The sequence below is a fragment of the Argentina silus genome, assembly GCF_951799395.1.
Source record: "Argentina silus genome assembly, chromosome: 15".
In the NCBI taxonomy this organism is placed as follows: Eukaryota; Metazoa; Chordata; class Actinopteri; order Argentiniformes; family Argentinidae; genus Argentina; species Argentina silus.
The window spans coordinates 14,763,483-14,783,532 of NC_139669.1; the positions used below are offsets into that span (position 1 = coordinate 14,763,483).

Here is a 20,050-nt window from a genome sequence, read left to right on the forward strand (position 1 = left end):
ACCCCACTGTACAGAAAGCAGTGAATAACCATATCTACATGTAATTATATGAATATATGGAGGGATATTTAGCACTGACAAAGTACTGCTATGCAACATTACACCTCTGGTCCTCTGGCACCTCTGGTACACCTACAGTCCATTCTCTCATGACAACACAATTTATTGCCTGACAGTATAAACAGATTTGGTCACTGACGAAGAAAAATCAATTAATGAGGCAGCATGTTTTGAGCAACATTTTAACAAGAGTTTAAAGAGAATTAAAACAGCAGATATAAAGTTTGAGAGCGGGCAACGCAATTGCTGCTTTGGAGCGAGCAATTAAAATATCAGCTTCAATCAGCCCATGGATCCATCGCCAACTGCCCTGACCTTGCTTTTAGACTGCAAAAAAAAAAAAAAAGGCTGTGGAATTTTCCGGCCCAGCTGGCAATGAAGCTCGTCTGCTGGAGCTGAATACATTGGTGCTCCCCAAGGATCCACCTCAGTATCCGCTTCTGCGGCACATTCAGAAGAATATATTCCAAAAAGAGAGTGAGGGAGACAGGAGCCATGTTGCTGGTTGTTTATTTTGGTTGGATACATACATTTATTTTTCAATCAATACAGAGCAAGTTTTGTTCAAAATAAATCTATACAGTAGATACATCTATACTTCAGTATGTGCAAAGCATTAAACCTGGATGGTAGCACAGACTTTACAGTGCTGTATATTAACCAAGAAAGTCCCCTACATATGATACACTACAGTAGCCAGGCCTAATACAAATTCTTGTGCTTTTCTCCCCCTTTTTCCAAGTTAAATGAATACCTTTCCCCATTGCAGTTTCTACAGTGACCGCACACAATGCTTACGCAACCACAGGTGCAAAACTACAGTACATAAGAGAAACATTCAAACTGAAATCCCCTACTCACCGTTCACACGTTACATTCATGATTTCTATAGAGCTCATGCCATCAACTTCTATTCCCAATATCTATTAAAAGTGAGTTATGCGAAGACATTGCTTGCACCCAAGAAACCCTATACGACACTACAGCAGCAATTCACAATGATAATGGTAAGAACATACTACCTCAGGTGTCCCCGAGTTATGTCAGTCATAAGCAACTGATTATGCTTTGAATGAAAATGTAGAGTCTCTTATTGGAGTAGCAACAATTCAGATTTTCTCTTACAGTTATACGTTTCCCTTAGAATTAGTTGTCCCTTCAGGCTTGGTCCCTGCGGTGAGGTAGAGTAGGTGCTGTCTGAGGCTCTGGGCCCAGGACAGCTGATGTTGATGGCCTAGCTTGGCCAGGAGGACACTGTGTTCAGCACTATTGTACACATTGTTGTCCTGCCCGGGGTCATCCTTCAGCATGTACAGCTCCCCGCCATGGACATCTGACAGGTTAGGCTGGAAGCTAGCGGGGTCGAAGCCCACCCACAGTGTGTAGCGGTAGTCCCAGGAGCGCAGCGAGTAGCCCATGACCCGGATGTCTTTCAGGTCGGGGAGGTCCGAGTTCTCCTGGGGGGTGTCGGCGGGTCGGGGGTACTGGCTGAAGGCGATGTCCTCCTCGTCTTTGCCCCTCTCGTGGCGGGTGAAGGTGTAGGCCAGGTTGCTGCCCTCCGTGCAAAGGTCCACCTTGAAGGAGATGTCGGGGCAGTGGTGTGGTGTCCTCAGCCCGGCCAAGTAGGACACGGTGGGGAAGACGTCCAGCAGCTCCACCACGTTCCTCACCACGTTCCCTGTGGAGGAGAGGGAGGGAGAACCAGTGATATAGGATTTCTATGGTCAGAAGAACGCCATTAACTTTCCGTAGATGCTAAGTGGAACCCCTTAGGACGACCCTTCCATTAACTCCAACCTTGTTTATTCATTTAGTTTATTAGATCCTGAGATCTGATGCATTGTGCCAGAATATAGCTTACAGCAAATGCTCATCTGCGGTTCCTGCAGAACCTTAAACTTAACCCTTACCCTTTTAAATCTCAACTTCAAATGGGGTGAGGTCATAGTCTGGCCATCCCAATGTGTCCCATATGTTCTGGGAGTCAGACAGATTGTCAAAGGCACAGGTAGAAACTGTCTCTCAATACTCCCATGGCTTCCTACCCTTGTAGGAATGAAGGCTAAAAGGACTGGATAATACTATATGATATTGCTTCGCTCTGTCATGTTCTGCCAAATCAGTGAATGTGACAGAAAGCACACATGGGGGGGAAAAAATAATAATACTAAAGACAGTATTGAGACAGCCGGTATACAGTTAACTGTGTGTGAGTGTACCTTGTGTAAAGTGATGCTGTGATTGGCCAAACACATCTATGTAGGGGAAGGTCTCGTCCTGCCATGGCCAATTATGAAGTGATGTCAGTCCTGGCACATAGAACATCAGGGGCACACGGGTGGACACATCAAAGTTGCTGTATTTGGCCCACTCCCCATGCTCACCAAGTGACCAGCCTGTAACAGGAACAAATCACATTTAAAAGGCCCACATTAGTCAGTTTGAAGTCTTTCAGCTGATATGACATCCTGCTGCTGCACAATGTTATTGCACAATGATTCAAGTCAGAAAATTGCCATTTAGGTCAAAATATGTGTATTTTGGGCGATACATTGTTTATTTAGCTCCTTCTGTTCTTATGTTCTCTCTCTGCATTTTATTCAAGAAAAGCCAGGGAGCAAAACTGGCTGGCATGGGACTTAACAACATGCATGTGTAAATTTAAATGTATTCTAAAGGAATGTTCCATTAAAAATACAGGCTGTCATGAATTGTCCTTTCATCTTGGCTATAGATGATTCTCACTTACAGTTTCTCAGTATACATTTAATTTTTCAAAATGATTGGGGCCCCATGGTCTGCCAAAACACGATATGGCTGTTAAGTACAAGCAAAAACACTGTCTGGGAGAATCAACTACAGGAAAATGCATGATATGTTGCAATGCATTTTAAGTGAGACATCCCTTTAAACATAGGGTCAGCCCTAATAAACAAGAAAGGAATCATTCTTACAGTAACAGTATGATTACATATGGACATGGAAAATGTTAACCTAATAACCACCAATCATTTGACATACATTGATTACGCTATATCAACATACACAGGTTACGGTCAAGTGAACATATTCTACAAATGGATTCAGGCACATATCTGATGAGGTCTTTGTCTGCTCTGGACTGTAAAGGAAGAAGTTTTATGTTGGCACGCCCCCATCTAGTGGATAAAGAGGTCCTTGCATGCAAATCTCTGTTGGAAAGTAAGTCAAAACTTGATGCACCCAAAATTAGAAATATATGTTATGTCTGTGTATTGATAGATTGCATAGAAACCGTGTGTGAACTGTGTAACACGTATTGAACTGCCATAAGCCTAGTTTCATGTATGATGCGCTATTGCACATCATAAGTTCTCTCAAGTCTCTGCGGAAAACTCTCCCACAAGATATTGGGGAGTACAGCTCCACTGGTGGACACCTCAGCTGGCTTCACACTCTCAGACAAAGAGACTGTTCTGTTTACTATATTGTACCTTTCTTTCAAGAATCTTATCGCTTGGTATGGGGTGGCGTTTTCATGGGAGTACACTTGGAGAGCTACAACTCTCGTTTTTTCATAGAACTTCACTCAGTTTCCGACTATTTGGTAAAAGGCTAACTTATCTTCTAAGAATCTTAGTCATCAGTATATCAGTGCAATTATAAATGTTGATAGTTTTGAATGTAATTATTCAACATTAAATATGGATGTCAATGTTATTATTTAATGTGCCGTGTATCGTTTAGGAAATACTGGAGAAATCAAATTCAATTGAAAATGTAACACACAAGAGTGTCATTGATTTACCATGATCCGAGGTAAACACCACCATAGTGTCTTCAGCTAGGCCTAGATCACTCAGGGCATGCAATACCCTGCCCACCTGGGCGTCCATGTATGACACGGCTGCATAATAGTGCTGTCGAATCTTGAGCTGAAACACACAAGCGCACACATTTTACAATGCATAACAACATCATGCAATCAAGAGGACTGGAGAATATTTGCTTCTTTGCTTGAAGTGAAGAGCCATACACTAAGACTAAGACTAGAAAAAATGTATTGTTTTTTAGTGCAGGACTAAGCTTAATCCGGGTGCAGGACACTGACGTTATGTCGAAAATGCTTTGCTCATACAAAAAAAAACTATTGGTAATCAACCTGGAATTCCTTGGGGATTGGTCCATATGGGAAGCTGATGTTCAGAGCATGGACATCTTCCCTTTTCCGGATGTCAGTCCAGGGATTGTAGGCCACACTAGGGAGGCGTTTGGGAACATCAATGTCTGGAGCCAGAGTCATATTTTCCAGCGGATAGAGGTTCAAGAACTCCTTGAGACAGAGTTTGCGTAGCAATTTCAGAACCAACATACTTTTTAGGAGTGCAAAGACGACATCAGTTTGTAACCTACAACCCACATTCTATTAAGTAGAAATCATTGTAATACATGAAATGGAGCCTGCTCTCCAATTTCTACCTCCACCAGGTAGGCACATCTTATCTATTAAATCAGTGTTATCTGGCTGCCCCCCTCATAGTACAGTACAACAAGGTAAGCTGGGCAGCTGAAAGTACCTGTGGAATTCTGAAGGGAATGTGAGGTTTGTGGTATCCAACAGCCATGAAAAAGCGACTGTCAGCATCTTTCATGGACTTCAGCAGCCTAATGGCCTCCTCTGTGCTCTCAATGTCTGGTAGTGTCCCTAGGGGCATCTCTGACACGTTCACCGCACACAGGAGGTTGGCATGCAGTTTGCCATCACTGCCCTTGCAAACCTAAACATACGAGCATAAGGCATGTCCCTTGGATGGCAGCTAAGCAACAGTCAATCAGTTGAGAGCAGGAAGAAAAAAAGAGCCTGTGAAGCATCTAGCCTTACAATTCATAACAGTATGGGCCGATAAACGGTAATAAGAAAAAGTACAATAAACATTAGTAATAATAGATCTTAAGTGATGTATAACATAAAGACGACAACAAAAAGGCTAAAGTGGCATAATGGGATTAGTGGGAGGCTGAACAGCAGTCAAGGCGGACACTGACCTTCCCCTTTTCATAGGTGAAAGAGGGAGGATGATAGGGAGGCACAGACCAACTGTACGGGTAATCATCCGAGTGATTGGAGGCAATGCCTTCAGACCAAACACAAAACATGTTAGCATGACAAACTCAGACAGTTATCGATTCAAGGGGGGAGACACATTTTTACAAATAAGCAGGGTCAGGGATACATTTGAGAGCAATTTAGGGTTAGCCTAACCCTAATGAATATCGGCCATTTGAATGCAGTTCTTTAATATTCACTGATTTCAATGTCTTCAGACAGCGCAGTACAGGCTGATTTGGCTCTTTATTTAAATATATGGACAAAAAAAACAAAAACTACTGGAATGTCAAATCAGTCAATTCAGTCACTCAGAGGAACACAGTGGATGGTGAACATGGTGGACAAGACAACAGAACAGTCTCTCTTAGTTTCACAAAATAATAGACTGATAAGTCCATTTATCAACAATAAAAAAGAAGGTCAAATAAGACAAATAGCTTCTTACCTGGATGGAAAACCTTTCCAACTGACATAGTAGTGTAGCCCTTTGACTTGAAGTATTGAGGGAGAGTTGTGTAGTTCCCAGCATGGACTCTCCAATAAGAATTAAAGTCATATAACCTTGTTGTGTCGGGTCTTCGACTTGTTAGAAATGAGGTCCGACTCGGGCCACACACCGCTTGCTATAAATGCAAATACATTTGCTGAAATTATAGGCGAGAATGGAATAATTACAGAAGTTGGAATTTTAGCTCATTGATTGAAATCCAATCAATGAATCTGCTTCAATTCTACACAGACCTTTACCTGGGCATAAGCGTTGTTAAAGACATTGCTTTTGGAAGCAAGCTGATCAATGTTTGGTGACTTCACAACAGGATCCCCGTAGCATCCCAATGTTGTTCTTAAATCATCCGCGATAATGAGCAGAACATTGAACCTGTCTGAGGAAAAAAACATATATTATACCTCAATGAGAAAACCGCAGATTAGTCCATGTTAAAGCCACTGTCAGCAATATGCATTTCATACATACAGTACCAGTCAAAAGTTTGGATACACCTTGCCAAGAGTGTGCAAAGCTGTCATCAAAGCAAAAGGTGGCTACTTTGAAGAATCTAAAACATATTCTGGTTTGTTTAACACTTTTTTGTTTACTACATAATTCCATATATGTTCCTTCACAGTTTTGATGTCTTCAATATTAATCTACAATGTAGAAAATAATTTTAAAAAATAAAGAAAAACCATTGAATGAGAAGGTGTCCAAACTTTTGACTGGTACTGTACATTCATACATTTCAAATGATGAAATGGCTTTAATATGATGATTATTACTTCTAATCTCAATGAAGATAGCATAACCGTTACCTTATCATAACCAAAACAACGAGGACCAAATGCTACATACTCGAATGTTTAGGTTTTTCTTGACGTGAGACAAACAACGAGTTTAGCTTCATTCATGTTTGAAATGGGTACAGCAGGGCCTATGCTGTTCTCATGGAATGTCATTCATGAATTAAGATGCACACATAGAAACCAAGTGCTACTTGCATGTGAAAGTATTTTTTCTCCATTATTTACATGATGATGGTGACCGCGTATGCATGCGGAATCACTGACTGGGGCTCTAATATGGAGGCCACGAGCAAAAACAATGAAAGGATCTTTTGCCACTTATCAACTTGAACAGGTAGCAAGCAGACTGTGAAGCTAACGTCAATCAGCTGCTTCATCAGCTAGTGACATCAGCTGCTTCATCATCAAGACGACACAATTCACCACTTCTTAAACTAAAGCTTGCTAGTAGCAAGTTACAAGTTAGTTACCTCTTCCTGCAACAGCCACAGGTGCGAAAATGGACAAACTCAGGACGCAAAGCCATTTCTGGGCAAACGGCGACATCATAAGGTAACACAGCTGTTCCGAAATTAAAAGAATGTTAAGCTAATGTAGTTTATACATTCTAGGGATGGCATGGATGTTGGCTCCAATAACAAACGGAAGGCAGTCATTCACGGTTCCTGTCAAAACATAGCAGCATGTCTGCTGAAATAACTTCCTGGCTCATAGCTCCTCCTCTTTGCTCTGTTTCCATTGGTAGACACGGAACCTGAAACTCAGACGCTCCGCCTTTCATTAAAGGTGGCGTACAGTTTGAACAGATACAATTATATATTTTAGCTATTTTGTAGTCCTATCATTTACAATTTGTTATAAATTACTCTTTATTTAAACAAATAACATTTTACACTTTCTGCTTAAATATCAGGGACGTATTGTAATTGTATAAAAATAACATAATTTCTCTTAGTGCTTGTAAGTACGTGTATGTGTATGCTTTTGCATGATTTTAAAGCTCATATGCACCAACGCACAAGAACAACTAAACGCTTTACACACATCCATAGCAACTGCATTGTTATTGTGGTTGCTAGCTACACAGTATTTTGGTAAAAATGCCTGGACCTGTCAAATGGGCTTCCTCTTCCCTTCGTTTCGACCACAGCTTACCAAAGGTTTACCAACCTTTCACAATCAAAATCCCCCCCCTCCACACACACACACACACACACACACACACACACACACACACACACACACACACACACACACACACACACACACAGACAGGGGAGGCAGAAGGGATTAAGTAACTGGGATTAAGTAATTATGTCATCATTATTGACTCATTATTCAGCCTACCTTAAAGGGTTCACATTTCCAGGAACCTCCAGTATCAGGAAATCGGCAAGAGAAAACATCATCATGGGTGAGCTCTGTTCAGCATTATCTAATCACATACACATAAACTCTTTATATGGTTTGGTTTCACAGTTTTATAATGTAGGATAATGCGCCAGTTGAAAGAACCATATCTTATCATTTCTTGTACCTAAGCCTTTCTGATTTACTAATTTGGCATAGGCAAAGGCATTGATATGGGACATGTACAAAATGTTCACATCAGGAATTGTTTATCTAGTTTTGAAATGTGTTGATTGGTCTAGACTTTTTGTGACAACTTGCTTAATTTCAGCCTCTAGTTTTGGAGACATTACAAAAGTTGACACCAGTGGTGCCTCAGAGACAACAGCCAAACAAGACAAGCTGACTGTCCAGGGTATGTCTCAGCAAACCATGATTACGAAAAAGTCATACTATAACTCATAACATCCATCTTACCCATGCAAACAATTTTACAGGCCATCATTGTAAATGATCATTTTATTTCCTAATTTGCTAATTAAGGAGTGGCTGCCTCTCACAAGCTTGCAGAGCATGACCTGAGTAGGACGAACAGATACAAGGATGTCATCGTCAAAGTGGGGAGGAAGCATGGAATCGACCCTGCCATCATCAGTGGGATCATCTCAAGAGAGTCCCGGGCTGGGGCGGTACTGGACGATGGCTGGGGGGACCACGGGAACGGCTTTGGGCTCATGCAGGTTGGCACTCTGATGTGTGTGTGTGTGTGTGTGTGTGTGTGTCTGTGTCTGTGTCTGTGTGTGTGAGGACGAGGAAGTACAAGAAATGCACATTGAAATATGATCGTAAACGGGAACAGGAGTATGAGGAAGAGACTTTCATCTCAAAATGCATTTGACTATTTACCAACACAGCCTGGAAGTGAATATTTCATGGTTATGAATGGCAGGGATAAATGCTTGCAATGTGCAATGACCTAGGACCATCGGCACATACAGTGCATTCAGAAAGTATTCAGACCCCTTCACTTTTTCCACATTTTATTTTGTTACAGCCTTATTCTAAAATTGATTAAATATTTTTTTCCCCTCATCAATCTACACACAATACCCCATAATGACAAACATAACAAACATAACGTAACATAACAAAATGTGGAAAAGGTTAAGGGGTCTGAATACTTTCCGAATGCACTGTAACTTTGCTGAAAAGTGTTTGTGTGTGTGTGGGGGGGGGGGGGGAGGGGGGGGGGTGGAAAACTTCTACCCCCCCGATTGAAAAGTGAGGTAGCAGTTGCCTCATTTGCCCTATGATGCCAGGCGGCTACGCCTAGGACAACTGACTCACAGTTGGCAGCAAAAAATAAGATTAAGCAGCTTAACCACTGTCTGAATACTTAGTGACTATTAGTGACTAAGTGACTGTATATTTATTTGACAATGTATTAGAAGTGTTATCTATTGATTTCTATAGTAGATGGATCTCTCCTTTTTGTAGGTTGACAAGCGCTACCACCAGCCATTGGGGAAATGGGACAGTGAGGACCATATCAGTCAAGGCACAGAGATTCTCATTGAGTTCATCCATAGGATTCAGAAGAAATTCTCTCAATGGCCCAAGGAACACCAGCTGAAGGGTAACAAGTGCCTCACACTCATAAGTCTGTATTTTGATTTTGTATATTTGTTATGTAAGCAATTGCATAGGCAACATGGCCAACACTTTCTATGTTTTTTTTTCAGGAGGGATATCTGCATACAATGCTGGGGACAGGAATGTTCAGACATATGAGAGAATGGACATTGGCACCACTGGGAATGACTATGCCAATGATGTTGTTGCCAGATCTCAATGGTTCAAAAGTCATGGTTATTAAGGATACTGAGGGGTTACTTTTGACTGAGGACAGACTTCAGTTCCAACCATTGTAAAGACATCAGAATCAGAATCAGAATCAGAATTATTTTATTTGGTATTTTTTTAATTATATTTGCACATACAGGAAATTGACTTGGTGAGGTTGGTGCATGGACATAAAAAACAAATATTTGGCAAGAAATGTACAAGTATTAACAGAAATAACAAATTTACAAATTTACAAAAAAGAGCAGCAGAACAATACATCAAGAGGCTGTGAAATGGTTGTGGGGCATGTACACTATAAATTAGAATAACTTTATGTCCTTTATATTCTGATTAAATACATTTGAAAATGTTGTGGTCAGCCTCATCCATTTCTTTAGGTTTTGAAGTCTTCAGTAACCTAATTCTATCATGAAAGATTCCAGACAATCCAGGCTCTCAAAGTTACATATGATATAATATAGTTAGATTCACAGCAAAATCCTCTATGGTGCATTTATTCAAAGCTGCCACTAGAGTGCATTGTCACCCACAGATGTTTTCTCACAGTTCTTCAATCTCTCCTGGCATATTTCTTTCCTAGGGATATACACTCACTGAACACCTTATTAGGAACACTATACTAATACTGGGTAGGGCCTCTCTGTGCTTTCAAAATAGCCTCAATTCTTCGTGGCATTGATTCTACAAGATGTTGGAAACATTCCTTTGAGACTCTGGTCCATGATGACATGATTGCATCACGCAATTCCTACAGATTTTTCAGGTGCACTTTCAAGCTGTGAATCTCCCGCTCTACCACATCCCAAAGGTGTTCTGTTGGATTCATATCTGGTGACTGGGAAGGCCACTGAAGAACACTGAACTCATTGTCATGTTCATGAAACCAGTTTGAGACGACTTTTGCTTTGTGCATTATCATGCTGGAAGTAGACATTAAAAGATGGGTAAATTGTGGCCATGAAGGGATGCACATGGTCAGCAACTCAAATAGGCTGTGGCATTCAAGCAATGATTGATTGGTATTAATGGGCCCAAAGTGTGCCAAGAACCCCCCCCCCACACACACACACACACACACCATTACACCACCATGAGAAGGTGTACAAGTGTTCCTAATAAAGTGTTGGGTGAGTGTAGGCTAACTGAATCTTTATTAAAATGTCCCGAAATGACCATACACAGACAAGTACATTTAATTGATTTAAATGATTTAAATGGAACAGGGGCATACTAATAGCTACTGGGACCAATAAGGCAATACATTATACAGTATTTTATAAAGCACTTTTGAAGTATTGATCCTTGAACCTAATTGCTCTATGTTGGAATGTATTGGTTTTCTGGTCAAGGACTAAAAGCATCAGACTTCGCCATTTGTGCATCTATCAAAGAGTGGGCCATAACATAAATATTATAACATAAATGGAGTGTGCATTTTCACATACCAATTGCACTTAAAATGTTTTGAAGATATCATAACAACGTCTTTTTAAAAATAACTAACTAACACAATGTAGGTCCATTTGTTAGATTATGTAAAAGTAAGATTTTTCATATTCCTTAAAATCAAGGTAGGCTACATCAAGTTATAACTGGAAAAATACTGCGGTGTGAAAGTTAAATCTACAATTCATCAAGGGTGTCAAATTCTGTAATGGCAAGATAAAAGGTGTAGTGTTGTCATTAGTGTTGAAAGTATTTGCTGTAGGCCTATTACCTTTTGTTTACGAAGATCTAAGAGCTCTTTAGCGATATCGTTGAGAGCGAAATTCCAAACTGGTGCACTTCCTTGCAGATCAGGGGCGGTCCGTAGTTGAAGACAAGAGACCTCTCTGGGGCAGTAATCACAAATCACTAATGCCTTGACTCTTTGATGGATGACTGCAAATATCCTCAGAAATATATCTCCTTTTGTAAGTACCTGTTATTTTCACGAGGAACTGCGGTAAAGTTAGGTAGCCTATAGTTAGTCACAGTCTACCATATGGACCAGTTGCGCTTTTCGCGAATAGGTTATAGTCTCTCAAACTTTACTTAGATTGATACCCCAAACTGCGCTCTCTCGTATTGCGCATTGTTACTGCGTTGTATAGCTTGTCATTGAATTATCGCTCTCATACGATCCAACTCGTAGCCTGCGAAGCAAGTGGGTCTAGCCAATGTGCCTTTCATAGACTTGGGCTATGCCATTATGTTCTGCATAGAGTATCATCTTTGCAACGCATTCATGGTTTATATTTCTCTAACTGTGTCAGATCATTCTCTTTATCTTCTTTGACATTTGAATCCGACTCAATAACAGGTCTTAAGTTATTTATTGATTTTTTGTATTGTGTGCAACCCGAATGAGAAGCAGTCGGGTTGCAGTTGCAGCTATACCAGATGTTGAGGTACAGTTGAACTAAAGTCAGTTAAGTAAGTTGTACTTCAGTCATATGAAACAGATACATTGGTATGAAACCTGAAGTGGTACAGTATATATATATATCAACATCTGTTCACAATAACTTATTTGAAATTCGTGTTGGCATTTAATCTGAACACCCCATCAAAATCTACATTTACATTTAGATTTACACAGAAGAAAAGGCTGTTGACTCAGAAGCTTTGGTTATTGTTGTGCCAGAGTGCTCTGTTTAGGTCCATGTGATCTGACTGTTTCCCCCACATTCCAGAGAGCAGAATTCACATATTTTTGTTAATGGGACACAATGGATTTTCACAAATAATATGCAGTACAGTACTGTATATCAATCTTATTATCCTATTTAGTGGGACCATTTTCATCTGTGGTCTTGTCCTGTGTAAGGGAGGGTCGCTACAGTGGTTCAGTAGGGTTGATTTGACCCTCTCTGAGGAATGAACACAAAGGGAAGGGTCCAAGCTCAGTGCAGATGTTCCAGGCAGGAGCACTAATAACCTGGAAGTTGGCTTTAGGTGCACAAGTCGGCATAACTCAACACACATGGCTGCGAACACAAAGCATGTGTAGTCATCTGGTGGTTGAGAAAGAGGATAGGTAGTGCATGGTATCCAGTCCAATTTTGTGGTTATATAAATTGAATCAAAGTATTTCAGTATATTGGCACAACTAGAATAGTTAGCCCCCATTGCACATTTCCTTATGGTGCTTTCAACAGGTTGAGTACAGTATACTTCACTGGATATGCGCCAAGTGATCAACTTAACAGTTTTGTTGTGCCTTTTCTCTGGATTGTTGTGGCAGTTATTTCTCATAATTAAAGCAACAATCTGGTGTCCTTGGCTGGGAGGTTTTCTAACTGTGGTATCCTAGAGTGTTATACCTAAGCAGGATGCCATGACGGGAGCTTATTGGCCGTGTCAGCTAGATCACAAGGTTGACCAGTTTAACAGGGGGGTTATTGTGTACTGTATTGTAGTTGCAGTTGTCCTCTGACTTGTTACCTACTCAGCTGACCAGTGTGGGATCATTAGCTACATTGAGCTTCACTAATTTCATGTTTTCAATGGACCAACCGGGGACAGAGGACATACAAAAGAGGTAAACACCATTAATTGCAAGCTGCAATTATTTGATCATCACCATGCAATTATACTGTTTGGCTAAATCACTCGCGTGCCCTCACAGCTGGCCCACACATACTGTGCAACATTTCGAGTGGAAGGAATGCCCAGTGAAACAGTCACAACTGGAGGTAAAAGGCAGGCTTGAGGGGGCTTTAGCAGTTTTAGCAAGCTATAAAACCCAGCAGGGTCTCTTTTCATGTGGAGAGCGGGAGAGCAGAGTGGGTTGTTTCAGGGGTCAGCTCCAAAAGGTGTCCAGCGCCATGAGAAGATAACCAGAGACCAGACAAGCAGTTTTTTGTTTGTTTTTTTTGTTCTAGTTGTAAACACACCCGTCAGTGGCACGTTTGGTCTCACCCACCCAGCATGGACAGCCTCTCAGAGGAGCTGTGGGGTATCATTTTTTGAGTTATTTACAGTTGTGCATACATGGCCTTAATTAGAACTCGGGCCAGCGAGCTGCCTCAGAAGATGTGTTCCAGATGTGAGCAGGAATTCCGAGAGCTTTGTGTAAAGAAAAGAAACCGTACTCTACAGGGGTTGACTAGAGAAACTTGAGTCAGAGCAAACTGTCGAGGGGACAAGGGGGTTTGAGAGAACAGGGGAAACAGGGCCTCTCACTCAATCATGGGCACAGATTTAACTCTTGAAAATAAAACGTATTTCTAGAAGTAACCATTTCGAGATAAGGTTGTGGATTCTTCTACTCTGCTTTTTAACCACCTTGGTGATCTGCAAATGTAAGGACAACAGTGTTCCCAAGGATGGCTTTGCGCTGTAGTAGAAATATAGGATTTCTAATAGTATGATAGTGCTACTCTTTGGGCGCTCACCTTTTGGGGACTGTGTGTTGTAACTCCTATTTGACATTATGTGGAAGAACGGCAACAGCTCAGGCCAACTGGAGCTGGCTGGGATGTTATTCCTATAGAACTCATAATGGAAATGATGCAACACTGTAATGCTCTTAAACACATGCAAACAATCAAAGCCTAAAGCAAAATGCCAGCATACACCATTTGCAAGCTATATTTTATATTTATTATATTTATATTTGCATTGAGAAATAATCGCACTCATTGCTACTGACACATATGTACTCTGCTTCTCACTATGGCGAGTTGCTCTACTTTCTCAGTTGAAGTCAAGCCAAGCAAGTATGGCTTTCTGTGGGGGTAGTGTAAAAATGTTTCAGGAAATACCAACTTTTTTTCAAGGAGGAAAACTGACCGACATTCCTCCTAGCTTTAAAAACAAGAGGGATGTATGATGGATGTGTTTTGGAAATTAGTTCACATATACTTTGTATGAATGGAGACTCGTGCATGATGTTGTCACTTGATGTGATGCTGATGATTAAATGGTAGAATGCTCATATGAGCTAGGAACAATGCACAACTGTCTGCTGACTCTGACTGGTTATTGAAGTAGATGTCAAACAGGCTACTTGTGATCAGAAGACATAGTTAACAGTGAGTTCATAAGTGAAGTGTTTTGATTTGCCATGTATTTATTTAAATAGTTTTTTTATTAACCCAAATAGTATTCTTCTGGAATGCCAATGTCGAGTATAACTCACGCTGAGATCACTCTCTGTGTTTACATATTCAGGATGAGGAAAATATTTGATTTTGCAACAGAACCTCATAGGTCTGTAGTTAATAAACTTAGAGTCTGGCATTGTTTACATAAACACATTCTCTTTTTCCCATGGCATTTTGGACACTCTCCGAACAGATCTGGCCATTTTAGTCGTATTCTGATCCAGCTTTGCCAAATTCTTTACATACTGGAAAATTAAACCACAGTTCTAGCTCCCAATCTCACAGACCCTTTGGTTCTCCCCTGACTTAAATACGACTACAAGTAGAAATTGTATCTCCCCAGTGTCATTTAAATGCATTTACATTCAATTTTATTTGTGCCATAGCATCTTCTTTCAAGAGAGATTATCAAACCATGTGGATCAACAGCCTCTATGTTGACTCTAAACATAGTCATCCATTGGACTTCTCCATCCCTAGACGATTAAATTGAACCAAAGTTGTTCTTAGAGCTTGAGCTGAAGACATCTGTTGCTTGTATTGTTGACACACTGGCTCCAGGCCTGGGTGGTACCAGTGGCAGTGTGTTTTCTGTTTTTTTTGTGTCTTTTTTTCTGATGAGATTTGATGAGAGTTCTCAGCCGGGACAATCCCTGTGTCTCCTCATGCCCCCTACCCCCCCCCCACCCCCTTTAACTAATTATCACCAAGACGTGGGCCAAAGTGGCTGTAAGTAAGTAAGCCGCCTGGTTCAGAGACAATAGCTGTGGGCTGTGGGCTGCTGGCCGGCCAGTCAGTCGGTCTGGGATTAGGCTCTGTGAAGGAGAGAAGAAGTGGGCGGGAGGTGGTGTCGGGGGTGGGAAGAGCAGCTTGGGGCGGGCTGTTAGTTCACACTCGTGTCCTCCCACTGTCTGCTGCTCATCATTTGGGGAGGGCAGAGCCTCAAATCCAAGTGAGCAGTGTGTATGTGTGTGTGTGTGTGCGTGTGTGTGTCTTTATCCTGCCACCAGCTGCACTGCTATCTTGTCTTAACTTGTGTGTCTGAAGAAGTGGGCTGTTTGTTTGTGTGTCGTGGTGGCCATTTAACCATTGCAGTGTGAGCTTGTAAAGAGAGAGTCTTGTATTTGTCATCAAGTCTCTGGGAGCCTGGTGAAGGATGAACTGAGAGAGAGAAGAATCCCTTAATAGCCATATCTAAGCTTTTTTTCTCCATCTTGAAACCATGGCTGGATTTTACGGCTGCTTACGGGGAAAGAAGTAAGTCTGCTCTACTTCAAATGTGTTTGATATACTGTCAGGCTGTTTTGAGGACTGAGGAGATCTCATTGGGTGTATCGCCAAAGCTTCTATCTGAAGTGAACATGCCCCTTCATGCTGCTTAGAGCACATGAAGTGTTGTTGTCTGTATTAGAAATGGTCTATCATTACTGTACTAGCCCTGATATGATAAAGTAGGCATACATTCATTTGTAAGTCTTAGCCTAGCAGGACCAATGCCATTTGCCAGTAAACCTCTCGGTTAAAGTAGGCTTTAACTACCAATGAGGGCACATTGTTGTAGCCATGTGGCCTGGATTGTGTCTTTCTTTGTATGGGTCAGTTTATTTGCTGTGTCGGAGCACGATCACCCCTTTCTCCTTTTAGTGTCATGACATTTAAGACAATAAAAGCCTTTTATAGTCCCCTTGCTTAGTTCATTGACAACTATGTGAGAGTCATCTCTTTTGTGAGCGACATCTAAACTGAGTCATTTAACAGTAACCCAGCTTAACAGGGGTCGGCTCTTCTCTCCATGGTGAATAACAGGCCAGCCATAGTTTATTCACATCCATCTCCACATCCCACACAAACCATTTCATGGTTCCTATCAGCTGTCCCACACTAGTTCCTCTTAGTAGCAGCAGTCTGATGTTGTTACTTTTAAGTGTCATCTTGTTCACAGACTGACTTAGAAACTGAGACCATTTATGTACTGTACACCAGACATGGATCAAGTACTTGTGTATACATCAAATACTTGTATGACTACACTAGTATTTAGGTGTGCCTCATTGGTTCCATTTTTAAATAGTTATTTGGAAGTATTTGACATGCCTGCGCTGTACAGTATGTGTTTGACCTAGGTCTAGTCTGTGCAGTAAAACAGGTACTGGAAAAGCGTATTTGGCTTGAATAAGATATGTCGGACACCTGTGGAGTTTCACATGGCTGTCTGCTAACCTGGTGTATCACCCAACCAGAACAGTTTGAGACCTCTCCCATCTTTTCCAAATATAACTCTCGTCTGATCTAGTTAATGCCAATATGTCTTTAAAGTAGGGCTGCCTGAAAGGGTGCCTAATGCAAAACAGAATGTCCACCCCCCTGCCCCCTCCCTTATTTATGGATTAATATGTTCAAACTAGATTAATGCATTCAAGCATGTTAAGCCTTCTTGCCCATTAACGTGCACACACAGAATGGCTTTCTTGCCACACGCCTCGTATTTGGGCCAGATGTGTAACCCTTCCACTTATAGGTTCTTTTTTAGATTATGTACAACTATGTGAAATTATTTATCAGGGTCGGGGTGAATTCTGTTTCAAGTCAGAGAATTGAATTCAAATTCAAATTCCAGAATTAGAAAATTGTTGTACATACAATTTCCAGAGATTTCAATTCACTTCCAGAATTGATGGATTTGAAATGGAATCGACTCTAACCCTGGAATACATATATTTAAAACAACTTCATGAAGCCTTTTTTTCAGTCACTCATTCCTTTCATTTAGAAACTGGGGTGGGGGTTAAGGAAATGCCATGGTTTTGTGGCTCTGGCTTTAGACAAACATCAAGGTATGTGAGGGTTTATCCAACTGCTGCAAGAACTTTGGGGAAGAAGAACTATGTTGTGATTATCCGACCGCCACTTCAAATACAGTATGCCGTCTCATATGGGCCCCACCCAAATAAAACGTCTTTGCAAAGCATTGCAGAAAGCATTTGGTTTTAGGCCAATACAATCCAAGACACATTTTCCATTCTCTGATAGCCTACCATGCTATTCAATTTTATACAGTGCAAATATTAGTAGTTCTTTCAGGCAGCAGTGGCGGTAGTCATTTTGTTTGGAATGTGCTGGTACATTTCACTGGATTTCCTGTTTGGTTGTTGTAGTTGTTTTGATATTAAATGACACAAATACAGTTCTGTGGAATAGTTTGCTGGGGCTGAATATGGACATAAGGAAATTATTTGCATTCGTTTTCAACATTGCATAAAGTCTGAAAACTCTTTCCTGTGCTTTCTAAGTTTACTTGTTCTAAATGTATCTTCAGCACCCTATGCTCCGCAGGCAATGTGTATAATTTCAACTGCCAAAAGACTCAGTCTCGCCAACTGAAATTAAAGGCATGCCCATACAAACTCCCTAACAACACCCTCAGTTTCATAGCTTGGCAGCTCCATTTCGTAACAGTCTTCACATGGGCAGTTTTATTTTTACCATCAAAAACAGCCATGGACAGTCTGAGGATTTGTGATTGCGCTATTCAACAGTTAGTGAGTGGAATGTGTTGTGAACATGTAATGTAATAATGTACTCATGCCCTTAACCCAGTATGTGGTTTGCACTGGTTCTTAATGTTTAGATTTGTCTGATACAGTACATTGGATTGACTTCAGGTACTGATTTGTTAGTTGAGGTATAGAACTCGCAAATCTCTCTCTTTTTTGCTCTACTTACTCCCTCTCTCCCTCTCCCTCTCCCTCTCCCCCTCTTTCTCTCTCTCCAAAATATTAGAAATGTCCTAGATGTTGACAAGACGGTATCCAGGGACACATTGCACAATATGTTCAGCACAGCCAATTTTGATTTGAAGTGTATGGATTTGGGCCTCCGTTTTGTCAACATCATCTGTTAAAGACTTAGGCCAGATGGCACTGTACTGGAGGTGTGTGTGTACGTGTGTCTGCGTGTCTGTATGTACGTGTGCGTCTGTGTGTGCGTGTGTGTGTGTGTTAATCAAGTTGTTGCCAATGTCTGGTGAGACAAAGAGGCCTGTAATCCTGCATTGCATAACATAGGTGACACATCTGTAGTTTGGTGTAGGGAATGGGCGAAAACAATGCACACACCTGGTTGTGTCTTCCTTGAAATAGGCAGGCGTCTACCTGTGTAGTCGGTACGCCAAATGATTGTGTCAGAACATGATGACAAAAAAGAGGAATGGTCAACTCAACACACCACAAAAATTGGGTTTACTCATAAGATCTTAGGGTTGTAGTAAAAAAAAAAAAGGCATTAATCCTTTCATTGCTTTTGTCAATAAGCATACTGAGTCTTTAAAGTTCCATATAAAGTTCATCAGATGTTTATACTACTGCAGTCACCACTCCAATGCCTCCCAGTCCCAGTGCTCAAATGCATTCTCACCAAGCAAAAGAATGTGTTCTGTTGATCTAACTAAGTGTTTTGATCCTGTCCTTCCCACCAACTCTCTCTCTCTCTCCTCCCTCCCCCTCAAATCCTCCCTCAAAGTTAAGGGATGAAACGAAGGACGTCATCGCATGGCTCCAGTGTTGGAGGCCGTCCAAGGTCAGTTCATTGGCCCCCCTGCTAGTGCGTACTCAGTTGTGCTCTCCACTTCTCTGGATGATGTTTCCCCTGTGAAAGCGGAGCGGTGTGACTGGGGGGTTTAGGTCACAAATGACGACTGTGGGAGGTTAAGGCCAGCTGTGAGAACAGCCGCAGGTGGCGTCTCACCCCGCCATCCCCCAATGTTGTTTGTCACCAGCACAACTGGGTCGCAAATAGGAGGGTGCAACGTCACAAACGTTGCAAATAGAAATGTCCTGAATAGAGCTGACATGATTCCTTACTTACAGCCATGTCTGTTCTAGATTATGTATTTCTATCAGAGCGTTCCACAACATTGTGCCCTGCCCTCCCACTCATCTCCAGATCCCTCTTCTAGATCCCCATTCTGCTATCTCCCCTCTAGTCTTTTTAATCAAGTGTGCGTGAGTGACTGCGTGTTTGTGCTAGAGATATAGACTTCCTTGTTTTTGTGGTTTGTGTCAGTCACGCATGGTCCCAAGGTAATAAAACCACGTATCTCTGAAGTATTGTTTCTCTGTGGAACTGTGAACCGCGGATTGTGGACGCTTCCTCCTGAGCGTGGCAGAGGAAATGAACGGCAGCTATCAGATAAGAGAGTAATGGTAAAAATGGCCGCCATCCAGGGAGACCAGCCTCTCATTAGGTTGGAGCTAGCTCTGCTCTCATGTGATGGAAGTCTGCTTTTGTGTCCTTG

At 41.5% G+C, this 20,050-nt stretch overlaps 3 protein-coding genes across 8 annotated transcripts in view; 2 read left to right on the forward strand and 1 right to left on the reverse strand.

Moving 5' to 3' along the window:
- Window positions 1-554: 554 nt before the first annotated feature.
- On the reverse strand, window positions 555-7,113 carry ids (iduronate 2-sulfatase). The gene is made up of 9 exons (XM_083685758.1): window positions 6,922-7,113; window positions 5,897-6,033; window positions 5,595-5,772; window positions 5,086-5,174; window positions 4,617-4,817; window positions 4,202-4,372; window positions 3,848-3,974; window positions 2,280-2,456; window positions 555-1,738 (listed from the first exon to the last, which is right to left on the reverse strand). The coding sequence occupies exons 1-9, from the start codon at window positions 6,998-7,000 to the stop codon at window positions 1,188-1,190; spliced, it is 1,710 nt and encodes a 569-aa protein (XP_083541884.1). The 5' UTR covers window positions 7,001-7,113; the 3' UTR covers window positions 555-1,187.
- Window positions 7,114-7,687: 574 nt separating this feature from the next.
- Window positions 7,688-10,018, forward strand: lygl1 (lysozyme g-like 1). Its single transcript, XM_083686560.1, has 5 exons — window positions 7,688-7,865; window positions 8,133-8,216; window positions 8,345-8,541; window positions 9,299-9,437; window positions 9,544-10,018. The coding sequence occupies exons 1-5, from the start codon at window positions 7,766-7,768 to the stop codon at window positions 9,675-9,677; spliced, it is 654 nt and encodes a 217-aa protein (XP_083542686.1). The 5' UTR covers window positions 7,688-7,765; the 3' UTR covers window positions 9,678-10,018.
- Window positions 10,019-11,497: 1,479 nt separating this feature from the next.
- LOC310816363 (uncharacterized protein) overlaps window positions 11,498-20,050 on the forward strand; it is a gene marked incomplete at its 5' end in the record, with an annotated part of 28,203 nt that continues 19,650 nt past the window's right edge. For 2 of the 6 annotated variants that reach the window (XM_083686524.1, XM_083686525.1), the window contains one exon: window positions 15,787-16,014. In XM_083686524.1, coding sequence (XP_083542650.1) covers window positions 15,980-16,014 — 35 coding nt within the window. Of the gene's footprint in view, window positions 11,581-15,786; window positions 16,015-19,281; window positions 19,333-20,050 lie in introns of those variants that run through there. The other 4 variants (XM_083686526.1, XM_083686527.1, XM_083686523.1 and 1 more) reach the window with 4 other exon arrangements.

What these genes read in the sequence shown, in the direction of transcription:
- ids (XM_083685758.1), bottom strand. Translation starts at nt 7,000, where the DNA reads ATGATGTCGCCGTTTGCCCAGAAATGGCTTTGCGTCCTGAGTTTGTCC. An exon ending in TGTGGCTGTTGCAGGAAGAG is followed by an intron (nt 6,034 to 6,921) that starts GTAACTAACTTG and finishes TTTTTTCCTCAG; the next exon opens with ACAGGTTCAATGTTCTGCTC. An exon ending in GGTGTTTACCTCGGATCATG is followed by an intron (nt 2,457 to 3,847) that starts GTAAATCAATGA and finishes TTCCTGTTACAG; the next exon opens with GCTGGTCACTTGGTGAGCAT.
- lygl1 (XM_083686560.1), top strand. Translation starts at nt 7,766, where the DNA reads ATGTCATCATTATTGACTCATTATTCAGCCTACCTTAAAGGGTTCACA. An exon ending in AGACAAGCTGACTGTCCAGG is followed by an intron (nt 8,217 to 8,344) that starts GTATGTCTCAGC and finishes TTGCTAATTAAG; the next exon opens with GAGTGGCTGCCTCTCACAAG. An exon ending in ACGGCTTTGGGCTCATGCAG is followed by an intron (nt 8,542 to 9,298) that starts GTTGGCACTCTG and finishes TCCTTTTTGTAG; the next exon opens with GTTGACAAGCGCTACCACCA.